The sequence below is a fragment of the Bos grunniens genome, chromosome 8 (assembly GCF_055505025.1).
Source record: "Bos grunniens cultivar Pamir isolate PY7600 chromosome 8, Bosgru_T2T1.0, whole genome shotgun sequence".
NCBI lineage: Eukaryota > Metazoa > Chordata > Mammalia > Artiodactyla > Bovidae > Bos > Bos grunniens.
Window position 1 is genome coordinate 15,872,137 of NC_141172.1, and position 18,979 is coordinate 15,891,115.

Genomic DNA, 18,979 nt, shown 5'->3' on the forward strand with positions numbered 1-18,979 from the left:
GGGTTGAGATTTTCACTTTTGTTCACCTTAGGTGAATAAGTGGGCAATTTTATGTCGTATTGAGATGGTGTAAAACCTTAGCATGTGTAATTTTGCAGTGTTTTAAAACTTAGATATTGTGACAAGAGTTGCACATGCTACCAATTGTAAGTTGCTTACCAAGAACATCTGTTTTAAGTAAATAAGATAATATGCCTGCACGCAGAGTGCTGTCTTCATTTGGAAAAGAAGCTTTATTGTAGCTCTGCTGCTGCTGCTGCTGATTGTGATTTCACATAAAAATAAAAATACAAGCACTTTAGGGAAATCTTAGCAATGTTCTAGTATTGTTCTCATAAATACTTTTATGAATTTTAAATTAATACGCTTTCAGTGAATGATATTGAGGGAAATGTCAGTGGAAATGAAGCTGTATTTCTCTATGGGTAATAAGCAGTGTTGAGATGCTATCCCAGTTCTGAAAGGCAGAGAAGTTTAAAAACCCAGCTTCTCAAACTTAAGGTATACTGCAGAGCAGATTTGCGAGGAGTGTTCTGGAACTCTAGTCACTGCTGCTTAGCAGAGGATGGGCATATTCTAAACTTCAGCTACTGAATTCTAATTCTGGATACTTAACTTTTTGAAAAAATAGGATACTCCTAAACAGGTCTTGAAAATGAAATGAAGTCGCTCAGTCGTGTCCGACTCCTTGCGACCCCATGGACTGTAGCTTACCAGGCTCCTTGGCCCATGGGATTTTCCAGGCATGAATACTGGAGTGGGTTGCCATTGCCTTCTCCAGCGGATCTTCCCGACCCAGGGATCGAACCCTGGTCTCCTGCATTGTCGGTAGACGCTTTACTGTCTGAGCTACCAGGGATAGGGTAGGAGATTTTCCATTATACATATAATTTGAATAACAACTAGGATTGTGTTTATGACCACTCTTGTATTGTGGACCTGTAGTGATATGTGGTAGAACTCTGATGCTGTTTGTTGGTTGAATTAAAAAAAACATTCATTTCTCTTCTGTTTTTGGTAAGGGAAAAGCATCCATGCCCTTTTTGATGAAGTATAGCTGTCTTGTGGGTTCAGCTCACTGTCATTAGAGTACTCAGAGTTCAATTTGTTCCAATTTAAGTCACTTATATTCCTTGAATATGTATGTATGAGTAACTTTCCAAGGGGCAGGAGTACTCAGCCAAATACTGACTCTCAATAAGTGTCAATAAAACTGAACTTACTGGGAATAAAAGACTATTGCTTCATAAACTGTTATTAAGCTTCAATGGGATAAAGTATTTGAATAAAGTTTATGGTGCTCTGAAAGTGAAAGTGGCTCAGTCATGTCCAGCTCTTTGTTACCCCATGGACTATACAGTCCATGGAATTCTCCAGGCCAGAATACTGGAGTGTGTAGTCTTTCCTTTCTCCAGGGGATCTTCCCAACCCAGAGATCGAACCCAGGTCTCCCACATTGCAGGCAGATTCTTTACTGTCTGAGCCACCAAGGAAGCCCACAGCGCTTTGGAACATTGAATTAATGGGCAGCATGAATCTACAGTATGTGATTAAGTGAGCATTTTTATCAATGGATACAAAAAAGGCATCAAGTAAACCCAAGACCAAGCCTTATTAGGAATAATACCTTCAGAAATTGACCTGTGATTCATCAAACTCACATAACCCACTCTGGAATGTATGAAGTTGTTTTGTAATGCTTGTTTAACTATTTGTTTATTTAACTCTACCTTGAATACTTATTATTCAGTATGTTCCCTCCCATATTATTGGAAACCTCCTCCTTTCAACTTCTGCCAACTTGATAACTTTGAAGCAAATCTTGACCCAGTTCTTTTTAAATATTTAGCAGATGGACACCTCTCTGAAATCTTTATATATATTCCTTGGAATAGGAAGGCCTGAGCTTCTCAGAGGTCTTAGATAAGCTTGAATTGTAACTGTGTTTTCCATTGGGGAATTTTGAGGGTCTTTGGAAGCATTTCTGATTTTGTAACTGTCTACACACAAAAAAATTATATTCTTTGTGTTACAGAAACCTAATTTTTAAACTATATCTGTTGTTTTTTCATCAGTCATTTTAGTGCCTCATCTTGCTGCTCAAGCACTGGATTAGATGTAAGCAAGTAGTTTTCTATTCTCTGCTCTTTTCCTTATCACTTTTTTAAAAAATTTAAGATTTTCTTAATCACTTACCTAATTGTTTGTGTTAATTGTCTTTTCCATTCACTTGAAAAATAAATCCACTTACGTTCAGTGCACTAAACTGGTTTGTTAATTCCTGTTCTTTATGCCAGTGCACTTTTCCCACCATTTGAAGGTTTTACTTACCAAGGGTCACTCGTATTTATTTCCAATACAATTACTGTAATTTTATAATATGGTTAAATATAAAAACTGACGAAATAGCAGTATGAAAAGATCAGTTGATCACATTGAATGCTTTGGAAAAACTCAAAGTACAGTTGTTGTTAGCTGTGGGATAACAGCAGTAAAAGTTTGGGTGGCATTGTGTGTATGTGTGTATATATATATATAAAGGGTTATCTTTTTCTGCATTCAGAGTTTTCTGTTTTAACTAAGCCAAAAGTAGAGATGTAGACAATGGCTTATGTGAGTAGGATGAGCCTGAACTCTTTTCTGTGGATTCTTTCCAAAGATCGGTGAATGAAGATGCATTCCTGTTTTATGTTAACCTAAGATGCTTAAATTATATATATAACTTTTAAGTGTTTCCCTGTGTAAATTTTTTCTTTTCCAGTAAAGTGATACCACCTGAGTTAGAAAAAAGTGATTTCACTGTATTAGATTATTTTTACTCTTTTATTATGAAAAGTGTCATCTATCTAGAAAAGTAGAGAGACTAGTATAATGAATAACTATTGCCTAGATATAACAATTATTACCACTTTTCATATTTGTTTCATCTGTTTTCTTGAAGTACTGTAAAGTAAATTGATTCTAAATGTTTATGTTTGAAATTTCAGAGAATAAGGACGTTTTCCCACATAGCCATGTGTCTTGCGTCTGTAATTTAACAGCTTGTTTATTCGAATGGTAAATACATGCACATGTACATAGTATAATTTTTAAAAGTATTCAGTGAAAATTAGTCTCAGTCTTTTTCCTGTTTCCCATTCTGAATGCCTTCCTATAGGCAGCCACAAAAACCAGTTTCTTGTATATCCTCCCCAAGATGTTCTGTACATTTACAAATGTATAAGTGTATATATATTTTTTCTTCTCACATAAATTGTAGCATACTGTGCAAATTGCTCTGTACCTTTTTTCATTAAATCTTTTCCATTTAATAGTATGTCTTTTCTTGGATTTTGTTTTACTTGGTGCATATAAGGCTTCCTGTACGTATGTGTGTGTGTGTATGTATACATACACGTATATACATATATACATGTATACACACATGTATCTGTGTACTATTCCATCGTTGGATATAGCAAAAGTTTGTCAGTGGACATTTAAATGTTTACTGTCTTTTGTTACTTCATATGGTATGAATATATCTGTACGTAAGTAATCATGTTTTTCAGTGATTATATAAATACCTGTAAATTAATTGTTGGATTAGATGTTTGGGCATTTGAAACTTTAAGAGGTAACTGCCATAATTGACTTTCACAGAGTTTAAACTGATTTCTACCTGTCCCTACAAATGTGGAGTATATGTTTTCATATACTTTAGCTAATACGATATTATCTGACATTTTGATGGTTGTTCATCTGTTAGGTAAAATTCTCACCAATATACCACCAACTCTGCACTGGGAATTTTTATCTATAATCTCATAAAGTGAAGTGAGAAGTGAAGTGAAAGTCACTCAGTTGTGTCCGACTCTTAATGACCCCATGGACTATACAGTCCATGGAATTCTCCAGGCCAAAATACTGGAGTGGGTAACCTTTCCCTTCTCCAGGGGCTTTTCCCAACCCAGGGATCGAACCCCAGTGTCCCACATTGCGGGCAGATTCTTTACCAGCTGAGCCACAAGGGAAGTCCAAGAATACTGGAGTGGGTAGCCTGTCCCTTCTCCAGGGGATCTTCCTGACCCAGGAATTGAACCCAGGTCTCCTGCATTGCAGGCTGATTCTTTACCAATGAAGCTATCTCTTACTGTGAGTGAAATTGACTGTCTTTCTGTATGTTACAGAGCTGTTTGAACTTCCTTTTCCTCCGAGCTCTTTGTCATTTTTTTTACCTTTTGTGTGTATGTGGGTAGAGGGTTTTGGTCTTTTTTAATAGTCCATTGTTCGTGATATGGGTTGCAATTTTTTTTTTTTTTTTTTTTTGCTGTTGCTTTACTTTGATTATAGCTTTTATTTATTTGTTTTTGCACATGTATAAGTATTTCAGGTTTATATAGTCTGATTTTATCAAGCTTTTATGGTTTTCGGGTTTTATATTTAGAAAAGGCCTTCTCCGTTCTGAAATTATAAAAAGTATTTTTCATACTTTCTTCTGGTACTTTATGGTTTTTTAAAATATTGAAATCTTTGATTCATTAGGGATTTATTCTTGGTTACCGGTTGTTATTGCTCTTGTCTGTCTTTTCATTGAGAATTTCCACTGTAAAATAATAATTCCATCTTGGTTTAATAGCATATCTTAGTTTTGCCAGTAGAAATAAGTATTTTCCTGTGAGGCTTGGGGTCAAATTTTGAATGCAAACTGACTTGGTACTTTGAAATATAGATAATGACTACTTAAAATTTTTAGTATTACCACTTGGAGAACTATATCTTTACGTAGGAGAAAGTCTGCATAAATGTAAAAAATGAAGGTTCTCGAGTTAAACTAAACCTGCATTTTTAACAGCAGACCTCCACAGCTTACTGTATCTCTGACTTTTGGCAAGTTACTTAACCTTTCTGGGCCTGAATTACTTTGTTTGGACATATAGAAGTAACATCAGTACCTACTCATATGATTGTGATGATGATTAAATCAGAAAAAAATTGTAAAGTGCTTAGAATAGTACTTGTTGAGAAGCAGTGAAAAATGTTGCTGTATTTGCTCTAGAATTTTAACTTTGAATTTGTAACAATCACTATTCTTAAAATTCCACTTTACATTGATGAGTATTGGGGATTCCCTTCCCCAAATTCTTTTTATGAAACCCTAAAGAAAGCAAAATAACTCATCGTTATTTTTAATTATTATTTTTTACTGTTACTGCCTTTTTAAAAAACAATTTATTACTTAACAAGTTTCTAACTTTTTCATTTATTAAAAAAATAGTTTAAGAGAAACTATTGTATACATATTTTAAAGCATAGAAGGATTTTTTTTTTACCCACAAATATAATCAATTTGTTAGATTGCCATTACTCTATGCTCAGTTATTTATTTATTTATTTGTACAGTTCAGGTTTTTGTTTTCTTTACACCCATCATTATGCTCAGTTATTTTAAACTCAGTATGTATTCTAAAGAGCATTGATTACCTGTACCCTAATTATGTCCTTATGTCCTTTTAAGTTGCTATTAGGCTGTGATCCTTAGGCAGGCTATCAAAATAATAGGATAAATTTTTCAGAAAACCTTCACAGAAAATGCCACTAATCATTGACAATATTGCAACTTAAAACTTGGATAGGACTCCAAGTTTAACGTTAGTAGAATGTTTGCATATCCTACTTGTACCCCTTTAAATAAAGCACTTACAAAGTGATCTCATTCAACTTAAAACTGGAAAGGCTTGAAAGCAGGTGTATAGGGATAGAAGAAAGAGGAGAACCTCTGTTTCCTTTAGTCACTTTTGTATAGAATAGAGCCCCCCACTTAGAGAATTGCCTTATTTACAAAAACTTATAATTGTAGAGAGGCAATTTATAGAACAAATTCTTAAAGAATCATGGATCAGAGAAACTGGAATATGGTAACTGATTTTTAGAATTACATTATTTGGGGAATGGAAATGGCAACAAGGGTTGAATTTTGCTATCTTGAGTAATGAGCTTGCTGAGGGAAACGTTAGAGGTATGGATTAATTTGCTGTTTGGAAAAAGCCCTTTGAGAAAAATAGTTTTGCTGCATTCCATGGTGTTCGAGGGTTACATTTGAGCACTATGTGATTTCATTTTTGTGAACTTGTTCTAAGACTTGGCAGTACCCCAATTTGAAAAATATTAAAAGTGTAATTTAGAACAAAATTCATTTTTATAAAAAGAGTATATAGTTATGTGGGTTTGGACATTTATCTACCATCGCAGCCACAATAAGACCCCTTCCATCACACTCAGAATTTCTCCCATGGCTCTTCATAGTCCACTTGTTCTCCTGTCTCCAGCCCTTGACAACCACTGATCTGATTTTTGTCCTTATACTATTTCTTTTTCCAGAATGTCATATAGCTCAGTACAGTATATAGCCTTTTGAGCCTGGCTTCTTTTACTCAGCATAATGCAAGTGAGATCTGTTTATGTTGCTGTGTGTATCAGTAGTCCCTTCCTTTTCCTGGATGAGTAGTTGGTATTCCACTGTGTGGATGTACGATAGTTTGTTATCCTTTCTCCAGCTGAGGCCATATAGTAGGTAGAAAAATGACTCTGTGGTCTCTAGAACCTGAGAATGTCTTACTTTTGTATACTGACAAAAGGGATTTTGCAGATTTGGTTAAGGTTAAGGACTTTTGAGGTGGGGAGATTATTCTGAATTATGCAGATTATCTCAGTTCTCTTCACATTGAATAATTTAAAGGGAAAGAAGAGTAGGTCAAAGAGATGTGCCATGAGAGGACCTTGACAGGCAGCTGGCAACCAGCAAGGCAGCAGGGACTTTGGTCCTAGCATATCAGGGAACTGACAGCCCAAATGAGCAGGGAATGAATTCTCCCCTAGAGCCTCCAGAAAGGAAGGCAGTTTGTAGGGACTTTGATTTTAGTGCAGTGAGACCCCGCCCAGACTTCTGACTTAGAGCTATGGTATACATTTATGTTATTTTCAACTATTGACCATATATATATGTGTTAGGTCTGTTTCTGGACTCTCTTCTGTTTTGTTAATCTAGGTGTTTATCCTTTCTCTAATACCATTACTGTCCTAGTCACTGTAGCCTTTTAGTCTTGAATGTGATAGTGTGCATCCTTAAACTTTGTTACTCTTTTTCAAAATTGTTTTGGATACTCTAGTTTCTGCCTGTGTCTCATTTTTAATAGTACAGAACTCATAAGTTGGTAGACTGGCTTCTTTCAGCCTCTATATTTTACTCCTAGGAGAGTGGAAAGAACCAAGGGTTATACCTATTGCTAGGCTAGTTTGCCTGATTGATAGTTGATTTTTGCCAGAACGGGAAGAATCCTGATCCGATTCTCTTTGTTTATCCTTCTGTTGAGGTCTCTTCCCAATATTTTTCTTTTGGACAGGAAATTGATTTTTTTTCTTTTAGAAATATAAACCTTAGTAATTCACACGTGTGGTTCTTTTTGGTTAAGTTGTGCAGATCTCCCCAGTGTATTACTCTGATTTAAAAGCAAACTCATTCGAGTTACAAGAAAGAATCCTGCCTAGAACTGTATTGGAGGTAAAAGAAAGAAAGGTGGACTGATGTTGGTTTGAGAACTTAAATCCCAAGTATAGACATAGGGCTCCCTTATAATTCAGAGCCAAGACTGTAAATTAAGCTGTTTTAAGGAGCACTGCAGATGGTAGAAGAGAAGTGGGAGAATTAAAACTTCCTTTCTTTTTTCTTTATGGAAAAGAGTACAAGAAGCATTGTGAGATTCTTAAACTCACACCAACCATGTGTTCCTTCCCTCCCTCCTTTACCTCTTCTCTCTCCAGTTGTTAGAAAATTCTGACATGGTTTTAAAGTGTTTGATAGAAATATTTAAATATCATTTAAATATACATTGGAATTCCTCTAGTTTTCCTACCTCTGATACTTATATCTTTTATCATCTGGGGGTGACATTTTTTATTTTCCTAAAGCTGGAAATAAGATGTATGAACACAAAATTTTCTTATACTTTAAGACATTTCCTATTTTGTTTCTATCTTGCCTTTTATATTCTTTAGTGAAAATCTTTAAATTGTATTACAGAACTCTGAATGTGTATGGGAGTTTTAGTTGTAAATCTGTGTCTGGAATTGTTTTCAGCTTCGGGTGATACTGATGTAAAAGCCTCTAGCTTTTCATTTTTCAGCCACAAGGCGGTGTGCTGCCTCTACTGTCTGCAGTTTTGTGGTTTTTTTTGGTGACTTTTCTTCAACAGCCAGATCAAATCCAACTCAAGAAAAAAAGAACATTATAAAAGTTCACTTCAGGCAGTAAAAGAAATTGTTTATGACAGCAGATAGTCTTTATAGAGGGTTCTAGTTTTATCTGGAGGTGATTCAAGGAGCTTTCACAGAGAAAATAAAAAATGAAATTAAAATAATTCATAAAATAGTTTCATTGCTTTATTAATTTTTACTTGGAAAAACTTAAGAGTTATTAAAATGTTTCAGGAATAAGAATAATATAAGAAGTATACATGTATGCTTTACCTAGATTTATCTGTTATTAATATTTTATCCCATTGCACATACTCTGTTTATATACTTGTGTATTTCCTTCTGAAACATTTAAAGCTGAGTAACATACATCATAACATTTTACCTCTAAGTACTACATTGCATTTTTTCCTAAGAATAGTGATATTCTTTTTCATATAACCACAATACATTGTTAACTTTAGTAAATTCAGCTTTAGTAAATTTAACATTGATAAAATAGTTTTGTCGAATCTGCCATCAGTATTTCCATTTGTCTCTTGACTCAATAATATGCTTTATAATGTTTTTCCACTTTAGTTGAGGAGCCTCACATCAGTTGTAACATTTAATTGTCACTACTCTTTAGCTTCCTTTAACCTGGAATGTTTCCACAGCCAACTTTGTATTTTATAACATTGACTTTAACTTCCCTCCCCACTTTTAATAGAATAGTACTCATTCCCACTTTGGCTTTGTCTGATGATTCCTCATGATACAGATTATATATTCTCAGCTGTAATTTTGACCGCTTCCAATTTGCCTTGATTCATGGACCTAACATTCCAGGTCCCTATGCAATATTGCTCACAGCATCGGACTTGCTTCTATCACCAGTCACATCCACAACTGGGTATAGTTTTTGCTTTGGCTCCATCCCTTCATTCTTTCTGGAGTTATTTCTCCAATGATCTCAAGTAGCACATCGGGCACCTACTGACCTGGGGAGTTCCTCTTTCAGTATCCTATCATTTTGCCTTTTCATACTGTTCATGGGGTTCTCAAGGCAAGAATACTGAAGTGGTTTGCCATTCCCTTCTCCAGTGGACCACATTCTGTCAGACCTCTCCACCATGACCCACCCATCTTGAGTGGCCCCATACGGCATGGCTTAGTTTCATTGAGTTAGACAAGGCTGTGGTCAGCGTGATCAGATTGGCTAGTTTTCTGTGAGTATGGTTTCAGTGTGTCTGCCCTCTGATGCCCTCTTGCAACACCTACCGTCTTACTTGGGTTTCTCTTACCTTGGACATGGGATATCTCTTCACGGCTGCTCCAGCAAAGCGCAGCCGCTGCTCCTATCCTTGGATGAGGGATATCTCCTCACTGGCTGCCCCTCCTGACCTTGAACGTGGAGTAGCTTCTCTTGGCCCTCCAGCGCCTGCGCAGCCGCCACTTCTTGGACTTGGGGTTGCTCCTCTCGGCCGCTACCCCTGACCTCAGGCGTGTGGTAGCTCCTCTCGGCCGCCGCCCCTGACCTTGGGCCTGGGGTAGCTCCTCTAGCTACATGAGTCATGTTCTGTCTATTAAGGTCTTGTGTTTACCTAAGATCCTTTTAATGGTGATGTTACTTTATGTTTTTGTTAAAGTCATTTTTAAAAAATTAGGTGTATGTGTTTGGAAGAGAAATAAATGCCATTCAAGTTTAAGAGCAAACAAACATTTTCTCTAAAGGAATATACTTAGAAATAAGGTTCCCAGTTCAGTTCAATCCAGTCGCTCAGTCATGTCCGACTCTTTGCGACCCCATGAATCACAGCAGGCCAGGCCTCCCTGTCCATCACCAACTCCCAGAGTTCACTCAAGCTCACATCCATCGAGTCAGTGATGCCATCCAGCCATCTCATCATCTGTCATCCCCTTTTCCTCCTGCCCCCAGTCCCTCCCAGCATCAGAGTCTTTTCCAATGAGTCAACTCTTCGCATGAGGTGGCCAAAGTACTGGAGTTCCAGCTTTAGCATCATTCCTTCCAAAGAAATCCTAGGGCTGATCTCCTTCAGAATAGACTGGTTGGATCTCCTTGCAGTCCAAGGGACTCTCAAGAGTCTTCTCCAACACCACAGTTCAAAAGCATCAGTTCTTCGGTGCTCAGCTTTCTTCACCAGTAGATGAAATTTAATTTGACATAAGACTTAAGGTGGCATATTTTAACTTTATTTTTGCAAAGCTTTTAATGTAGTGTATTGGCATTTAATCTGTCGCTAAACTGCCAGGGAGTCTTGTTGATCTCTTTGGGATCTGCTAGTCATTCTGGTGAAAGAATAAAATTGACATTAGACTAAAAGAAATAAAAAAAAATTGAGATATCTCAATATTAAATCTCTAACATGTCACAATTAACACCAAATTAAAATATTTTTATAATCTCTATTTGAGTTTGTACTTGTATTAGTAAAATTTCAATACAAAACAAACTTAAAAGAGCCAAATGTGTTGGCTGGAAAGAAAATTGTAAACTTCTCAAATAATTTCATCTTTATCCTTCAGTTATTTGAGGAATTTATTATTAAGTGAATATAAAGTTTTGTGAATAGGTAACTTTCCTAGATATTTTTAGTTTGTTAGTCTTAGAGTGTGTATAAAAATTCTCAGAAGGTGATAGACACATATTTTAAAGAAAATAGTCATTTTGAGTATTCATAATAGTTAATTTCTTGACTTTCTGAAAAGTATTTGTAACATCAGTATAAAGATGGCACAGTGCTTTCTAAGAGAAAGAAATAGTTGAGCTCTTTTGCAGAACATAGTGGATCAAGAACTTTTAGTGGCATCTTAAACGTAATCTATTTACTTTGATTATATATGTATATTACAAATAAAATATGTATTTCCCACATCTGTAAACATCAAAACATTTGAGGTATGAAATTAGATGACTCTAAAATGATTTGAATGCCAAAGTGCCCATTAAATTTAACAGTTGAACTTGCAAAATTACTGGATTCTTCTGTGAGTTAGGATTTCTCCCATTAGCTACCCTGCAGAGTATTGGAAAGGAGAAAACCTTGGTATTCTTTCCAGGTTTGCTCTTTGATTTTACAAAGAAGTGTACTACTTAAATTCTAGTAGTTTGTAGCCGCTACTTCTGACACTTGTATACATGTTTCTGTCTCCAGAGTGTACTGAATGGTACCCTGGGGACTGAGAAGGATTCATTGTGTCTTTTCAAGTGTATAACTTAATTCTAGGACCTTGAATATTGTTTAAAAACTTGTTCTTGTTTACTTTCATTCCTCAGACAAGACAGCTGTGTAGATTCTACTTCATCTCTGAGAGAGAACAAGCAACCTGAAGGTTTGGAATTAAAACAAGGTATGGATCACATACTTGACTTTTTCTGAAACATTTGCCTGAAAATTATAAGCATTTTACCAATAATAAATTTTCATAGTCTTCGAGTTTTCCCTCGTTTTATAAATAGGGAAAGAAAATAATTTATTTGGTCTGAGGTCAAGAGTCAGGAATACATCCTTTATTTCATGGCTCCTTCAGGTATTGGAGTAGTTCTGCCTTAGTAATATATGGTTACAAACGCCACCACCAAGGTATCATTTTGAAAAGTTTTAATTCAATCATCTATTATATACTCTTAGCTGCAGGATACTGTAGATATATTGACTGGATAACTGTGGGTTTTATGTGGAGGAAAACAATTTTATAGGATTATTTTCCCTCTCTCTTTTTTTGCTTGATGTTTTGTTGTTGTTTACTTTCTTCCTTATGTATTGTTTTCTACAAATCAGTAACTTTTGTAACCCAAGTAAAATGGTATTTGTTATTATTTATTCAACAAATAAATAACTCAGTAGGTAGCTCAGTAGGGCTAATCTGTTAGATGTCTTTTTGTTTGTTTGCTTTTTCCTCATGCCTGGTAGAGAAAATTGAATGTAAAAATAAGTTTTTATTAGTTCCTCAAAGACTGCCTCATATATTTTTCCATTTTCCTGATAAAATTACTTCAGAGCCATGAGAGTCTGTTGCGGCCAAAAGGGTTATCTTGTTTATTTCATAGGCAGCTAATCTTTGATGGCTTAGAATAGTTTCTCTAAAACTTTGAGTCATTAGAACTTCCTTGGTAGAGAGAGATGCAGGTCATCAGTTTATTCAGGCAGAATTTCTTCTTTTAAGCTATGGCCTGTATTACCAACACTTAATTAAGAAAGGGGAAAACAAGTTGGTTAATTATGTGATTCTTGCAGTTTGTATGTAGAGAGAACAAAATCTAAGTTTTCTATAATTCTAACTTATGTTCTCTGGCATTTATATATATTTCTGATGATTTTGAGAATTCCAGTGCTTTTCAGAAGTCCTGTTGTGTTAACTTCTTCAATAGCCAGACAAAATTATATCTTTGTATTCTTATTTCTTCTCAGTATATTCTTGCTTCTTTTTAGCATTCCCACAGGCATTAACTCAGATTCATAGTTTTATATTTGTCATGTATAAATACATGCTAAGCACACATTATTTTCATATAATGTAGTCATAATCATTTAACTCTTGTACCTTGTGTGTTTTGACAACACTGCTGTTGTTTCTACCTTTGTTTCTGTTTTTGCATTTAATCAGCAGGTTGTGTACAGACTGTTACTAGATTATCTGTGTAGAGAAGAATGCCATATAAGGGATGGAAAAGTTCAGAATGGGCAGGTTGATTCTCGTTCCCAGGGAAAAAGGAATGGAGACCCCATTGTACAAATTAGCTAGTGCTGTGCTCTAAGGGTTTTTCTGCTCCCTTGTTCCAGCACCTGGAGCTCTCTTCAGAATTTCCTTCCTGGTGCTAACAGCCTATTTTGCTGTGACTCTTTTTTTTTTTTAATGGTAACTTCAGTCATTTGAAAATTAGCGATGGAGGCAAAGAAGGAGAGAAAAATAACTCAGTAGCCGGATACCACAAAGCCCAGTTTTTAATGCTCAGGAGCCTTGATAGACACTCGTAGGTTCTCACTTCAGCATCAGAAACGTCAGGAACACAGTCATCGGTAAGTGACAGCCGGCAGGAGTGAGGAGACAGGAGATCCAAGCACAGCAGTACCATGTGCAGTACTGTTCATGTGCATCCTGTGACTGAATGTAGAGGAAATGGTTACTTCTCAGCTCCTTTTGGAAAACAGGAAAGTAAGTCGTTTAGACAAATGCCTATGAAAAGGTTAAAATTTTAAATTTTGTTGCATAATGTTGTATATTAGAAATTATTTAGAAGATTCAATTATGTGTAACACCTTACAGACGAATGTTAGTAAAACTGAAATCCGAACCAGAGGGTAAGTAGCTTGCAGGGAGTTACCCAAGAAGTTGAGGTACCCTAGGAAACAGAAATGCTGGTAGGCTCAGTAAAGATTGCCTTTTTTCTAAATGGACTAATACTGTCTATTTTTAATATGCAGATTTTAAAAATTGATTTATTGTTATCTCTTTCTATTTTTGCTCACAGTTGGTTAATAAAAACAGAACATAATTCTCCTTGTGAATGCATTGTCATTTTATTTAATGGCTTGACCATTTAAGAAAATTCACTGAAGCTTACTTAGTATTAAAGTAACTGTTCAGTAGACCAAAATATAAAGCAGCGTTGAATTTTCTCTTTGCTCTTTCAGGATAAAATAAATCTTATTATTATGCTCTATTAATAGTATATGATATTGGCAAGTTATTTAAATTATCTTTTCAGTTTTTTCAGCTTCTGAAATAGTCAATATTGAGAAACAGTAACTATGAATTAGGTAAATTGAAATTGGCATTTCTTTGTCTAGTACTGGTATTATTTATCTTGTTGATAGGAAATTCATTTATGAAACTGGCTGTGCTGAAGAATGAGTATCAGACTCTACACTAACTTCAGCCCTCACTGAGAAAACATTTAAATGTAAATATAATCCAGTTGATTGATACTGTAGTAAAATAGCATTAGGATTAGTGTTGTAAATCATTTTTAGCAAAAGGGTAGAAGAATGGTTTATATAAATTTTCTAAATTGGTCATTTGTGCTACAGTTAAAAAAATGCAACTGCTATTTGTCAAAAGATATTTATTTTTCAGTTTATGTGCTTTACAGTTTCTTTTTTTGCCTTTTTAAAATTGGGGGATAATTGCTTTACAGTGTTGTGTTGGTTTCTGCCATATAACAGCATGAATCAGGCACAAGTATACATATATCCCCTTGCTCTTGACTCCTGAGCCTCCGACCCACACCCTGCTCCCCTCTCCCCCCGCCGCCGCCCCACCCCAGGTTGTCACAGAGCACCAGGTTGAGCTCCCCACTAGCTGTGTGTTTTACATATGGCAATGTGTATGGTTCAGTGCTGCTCTCTCTAATCACCCCAACTTCACCTTTTCCTGCTGTGTCCACGAGTCTGTTCTCTGTTTCTGTGTCAAAGTTATTTAATACATTGAAAATATTTTTAAAATATAAAACAAATCCTTGCTAATATTAATGAACTCTCATATATTTATCTATAAATAAATAAATTTTAAGATATTCAGTAATATTAAAGCAATTTAAATTGTTGCTTTAAAGTTTATAACTGGAGTATGTGTAATTTTGCAAATTATTCTCCTTTGTAACTTCAAGAATTAAGCTCTTATGTTTGTGTTCCTTCTTGGGAGTTGTTTATAAGAATTTTTTTTTAACTCTACATGATTAAATAGCTAAGTTAAAATTGTATATTTAGGATGAAGAGAAGAATTGAGATTTATAGTAGTTCCTTTAAAATATTGGAAAGGCTGCTATGTAGAAGACTGATTAGGTTTGTTCTAATAGAGAATAAAAGTAGGGCTAGTAGATAAGGTTGTTATTAGATATGGTTGGTTCAATTTGTTTATTTCAAATAGTCAGATGTATCAGAAAATGCATTCTGCTTTCTGATACATCCATATTGCTGAAGGTGTTTTCACACAAGTTACACAAATGGCCACTTGGTGGTGCTGCTGTAGAGAAGATTCAAGTAGTGTTTAAACATTTGGATGTTTGACCTTAATCTTGAAGTTCCTTTCCATCAGATTTTCTAAAGACCAGTGCCTAGTGCAGTGTTGGCACTTGTGAAGAGTGTTAATAACTGTTTTATTAAATTGTTTAATATAAGAATAATGAGATATACAATCGTCTCTCTCTCTCCATTACAATTAGCCCATACTCTTCCTGTACCTTTTGAAGGCCCACTGTTGAATTTAAATATGAGACTTTTCTGTATTTCTTTTCTTTTTTTTAAAGTAAACTGAGAAGGTTTTGGGATGTGTCATGCTCTGTGTGTGTTTTACTGAGAATGAAATTATTACTCTTATTAATGAAATTATTACTCTTATCTATTAGAGAAAGACATGCAAACACACAAAAAAATGCACACAGACTTTTATTATGATTAGACGCAAGTCTTGTCCCTTTTTTTTTTAATTAATGTAGTTGCCTCACGCAATTATTTTGGCCTTCTAATTCAGGAGTTAGTGAATGATAGCTTTAAGAATTTACCTTGTTGAGAGCTTCAGGAATTTGAAAAGTAGAATTTAATAGGGAAAAATTGTTCGCAGTGGTTAACCCATGTGATGAAATTTAGATACTTTCAGCCTTTCAGACTGCTGGTCAACAAAGTATAATTATACACACTGCCTGAGAATATAAAATGAAAATACTCGAAATTTTAAAGTGAATAAATACATGAAAACTATTATGTAGTTTTTATGTATTTTTATGAATATATTTACATTTCTTCCTTTAAAATTTTTCAGTTAAATATAGTAATTAATAGTAGTTCATGTTAATTATGTATTAATTTATAAGTAAAAATAAATTTTGTGTGTCTGTAGTGGGACAGGTACTTAAAAATGTTTTCACTGATAGGTTTATGTAAACAATGAAGTTGAGAGATAACTCTTTCAGACTGTTATTAAGGATTGATGGTGACCATAAGTGTTCATTTATTACTTCTAAAAAATTAAATGTGATATGAGATTTTTCCATTGTTTAGCAAAGATACTAAACAAAAAAACTGTATGAGACTATTTGAATCCTTAAGGTGAGAGTAAATAGAAAAACTCAGCTAATTTTTGTTCTTACTGCTTTTGTTGTTATTGTTGTTCTGAGGTAATACTGCTCTAGTGTAAGCGAAGGTAGTTACGGAGGGGAACTAGAATAAAAAAGAATGAAGAAATGAATTTGCACTTAACAAAGGGGTTGATTTTAGCTGAAAAGAACTTCACAACCATGGAGGAATAAGTACAAGTTACAAAAAACTGAAAAGACAATGAGAAAAGTGTCATCAGACTTCTATTGCTTAGTAAAGGAAGAGAGAATGGAGATCATCAGTCAGTAGCATTTATAGGCCAGAAGTTTTATGTGAAGAGATCCCTGGTTTGGCAAATGAACTCTGCACACCCTCTTCATTTGAAGACCACAGTTGCAGGCAGGCCTGTTAGAGAGCTGAGGGGAGACTGAAAAGAAAGTGTTCCAAGCCTGTTGGGGAGTTGAAAGCAGAAAGCATGTGTACACTTGGACTGCTGGTTTGTTTTCAAAGTTGGAGTCTAATTCCTTTCCTCCTAGTCCTTGATTATCCCCTTGACTGGCTCTAACAAATACGTATTCACAGAGTGTGGCTTCTCAACACGAGTTAACTTCTTTAAAGATTTAAAACAAAATTGTTCTGGGGAAATGATATCCAATTCAGTGATTGGTGAAGTAAGAAGAGATTGTGGTATAACCATCAGTGTGGCTTAAGAATTTACATCTCTTTTCTCGTTCCTTTGAGCTTTTTCACAAGTTATTACCAGCAGTGACACCAAACATGATCCTCCCTGCTTTTTAATTTGTCTCTTTCTGTGAGTAGTAGTTAAATGAAAGGGTGAAAATTACATTTTATATGGCAAATTAGCCCATACTCTTCCTGTACCTTGTGAAGGCCCCCGTTGAATTTAAATATGAGACTTTTCTGTATTTCTTTTCTTTTTTTTAAAGTAAACTGAGAAGGTTTGGGGATGTGTCATGCTCTGTGTGTGTTTTACTGAGAATGAAATTATGAAGACTTGGATTCAGTATTTTGAGAGAAATGTTTGTTTTCATGTTTCTTTAAATTGTAAAGCATTATATCTCATTTTAAGCATTATATCTTGTGATGCGTTTGATAGTATCCCAGACACACTGTGAGGAAGTATGTCTCTCCAGCTGCTTTGGAGTTCACATCCGCCAAACCTCCTCAGATGTTTGAATCCCCTTTGGATCCTCTGTGCTTTTCAATCATTATGTTCTCATCCAGTTCATTGGAAAAAGTAACTCCTTATATAAAAGCTGTCCTCCCAAAGGGAAGATAGTAAATACTAGGCTTGTCAGCAGGTCCTGAACTTTTTATGTACCTAGCATCCATAGCCTGTGATGTAATTGGCGGTTTTGGTTGCTGTGTCATATAGTTGATACATAATATGCTTGTAGTTAACAAACTTTGTTTTTGAAAGGTAATACTTAAAAATTTTTTTGAATATCTTTAGATTTATAAAAAAAATCGAGTGGGAACTACAGAGCTCCTGTATACCCACTTACCAGTTCTTCCAGTTTCCCATATTATCTTGCATTAGTGTGGTAAATTTGTTACACTTGATGCACAATATTAATACATTATCACTAACTAAAGTCCATAGTTTACATTAGGGTTCATTCTTTGTGCTGTACCTGTCGTGAGTTTTGGTAACTTACAATAAGGTATCCACCATGATAGTATCGTACAGTATAGTTTTACCTGTTCATTCCTTTTTTCTCTCTCCCCCTAGACTCCTGGCAACCACCCACCTTTTTACTGTCTCTGTAGTTTTGTCTTTTCTGTAATGTCATTCAGCTGAGCTCATATAATACGTAGTTTTTGCAGATTGGCTTTTTTCGCTTAGCAGTACACATTTGAGATTCTTCTGTGTCTTTTTATGATTTGATAACATTTCTTTTACTGCTGAATAATCTTCCATTGTATGAATGTACTGCAGTTTGCTTATCCTTTCACCTACTGAAGGACATCTTGCTTCCAAATTTGGCAGTTGTGACTAACGCTGTTACATTCATTTGTATGCAGGTTTTTGTGTGGACATAAGTATTCAACTCTGGGTCAATGCCATATTTAGTCTTGTAAGAAACAGCCACACTGTCTTTCAAAGCTCTGTACCATTTCACATTCCCATGAATGAGAGTTCCCGATGTTTCACATCGTTGCTGGCACTTGGTGCCTGCCAGTGTTTTGGATACCCACTCCAGTGCTCTTGCCTGGAAAATCCCATGGACGGAGGAGCCTGGTGGGCTGCAGTCCATGGGGTTGCGTCTGAGTGACTTCACTTTCACTTTCCACTTTCACGCATTGGAGAAGGAAATGGCAGCCCACTCCAGTGTTCTTGCCTGGAGAATCCCAGGGACGGCGGAGCCTGGTGGGCTGCCGTCTATGGGGTCGCACAGAGTCAGGCACGACTGAAGTGACTTAGCAGCAGCAGCAGCAGCAGCAGCGTTGTTTTGGATTTTGGCCTTTCTGATGGGTGTCTAGTTTTACTTTGCAGTGCCCGCTGTAATGGTCTGTGATGTTGAGCATCTTTTCATGTGCTTCTTTGCCATCTGTATCTCTTCTTTGGTAACTTGTCTCTTCACATCTTTTGCCCATTCAAAAATTTGGTCCTTTGTTTTTTGATAGTTGAGTTTTAAGAGTTCTTTATATATTTTGGATACCAGTCTTTTATCAAATGTGTTTTGTAA

General features: G+C 35.5%; 1 protein-coding gene across 2 annotated transcripts in view; it reads left to right on the top strand.

Annotated features, from left to right (window-relative positions):
* The window catches only part of CAAP1 (caspase activity and apoptosis inhibitor 1), a 71,619-nt gene that overhangs the window by 15,426 nt on the left and 37,214 nt on the right, over window positions 1–18,979 (top strand). For both annotated transcript variants that reach the window (XM_086414926.1, XM_086414925.1), the window contains exon 5: window positions 11,510–11,583. In XM_086414926.1, the coding sequence (XP_086271052.1) occupies window positions 11,510–11,583 (74 nt within the window). The remainder of the gene's footprint in view (window positions 1–11,509; window positions 11,584–18,979) is intronic.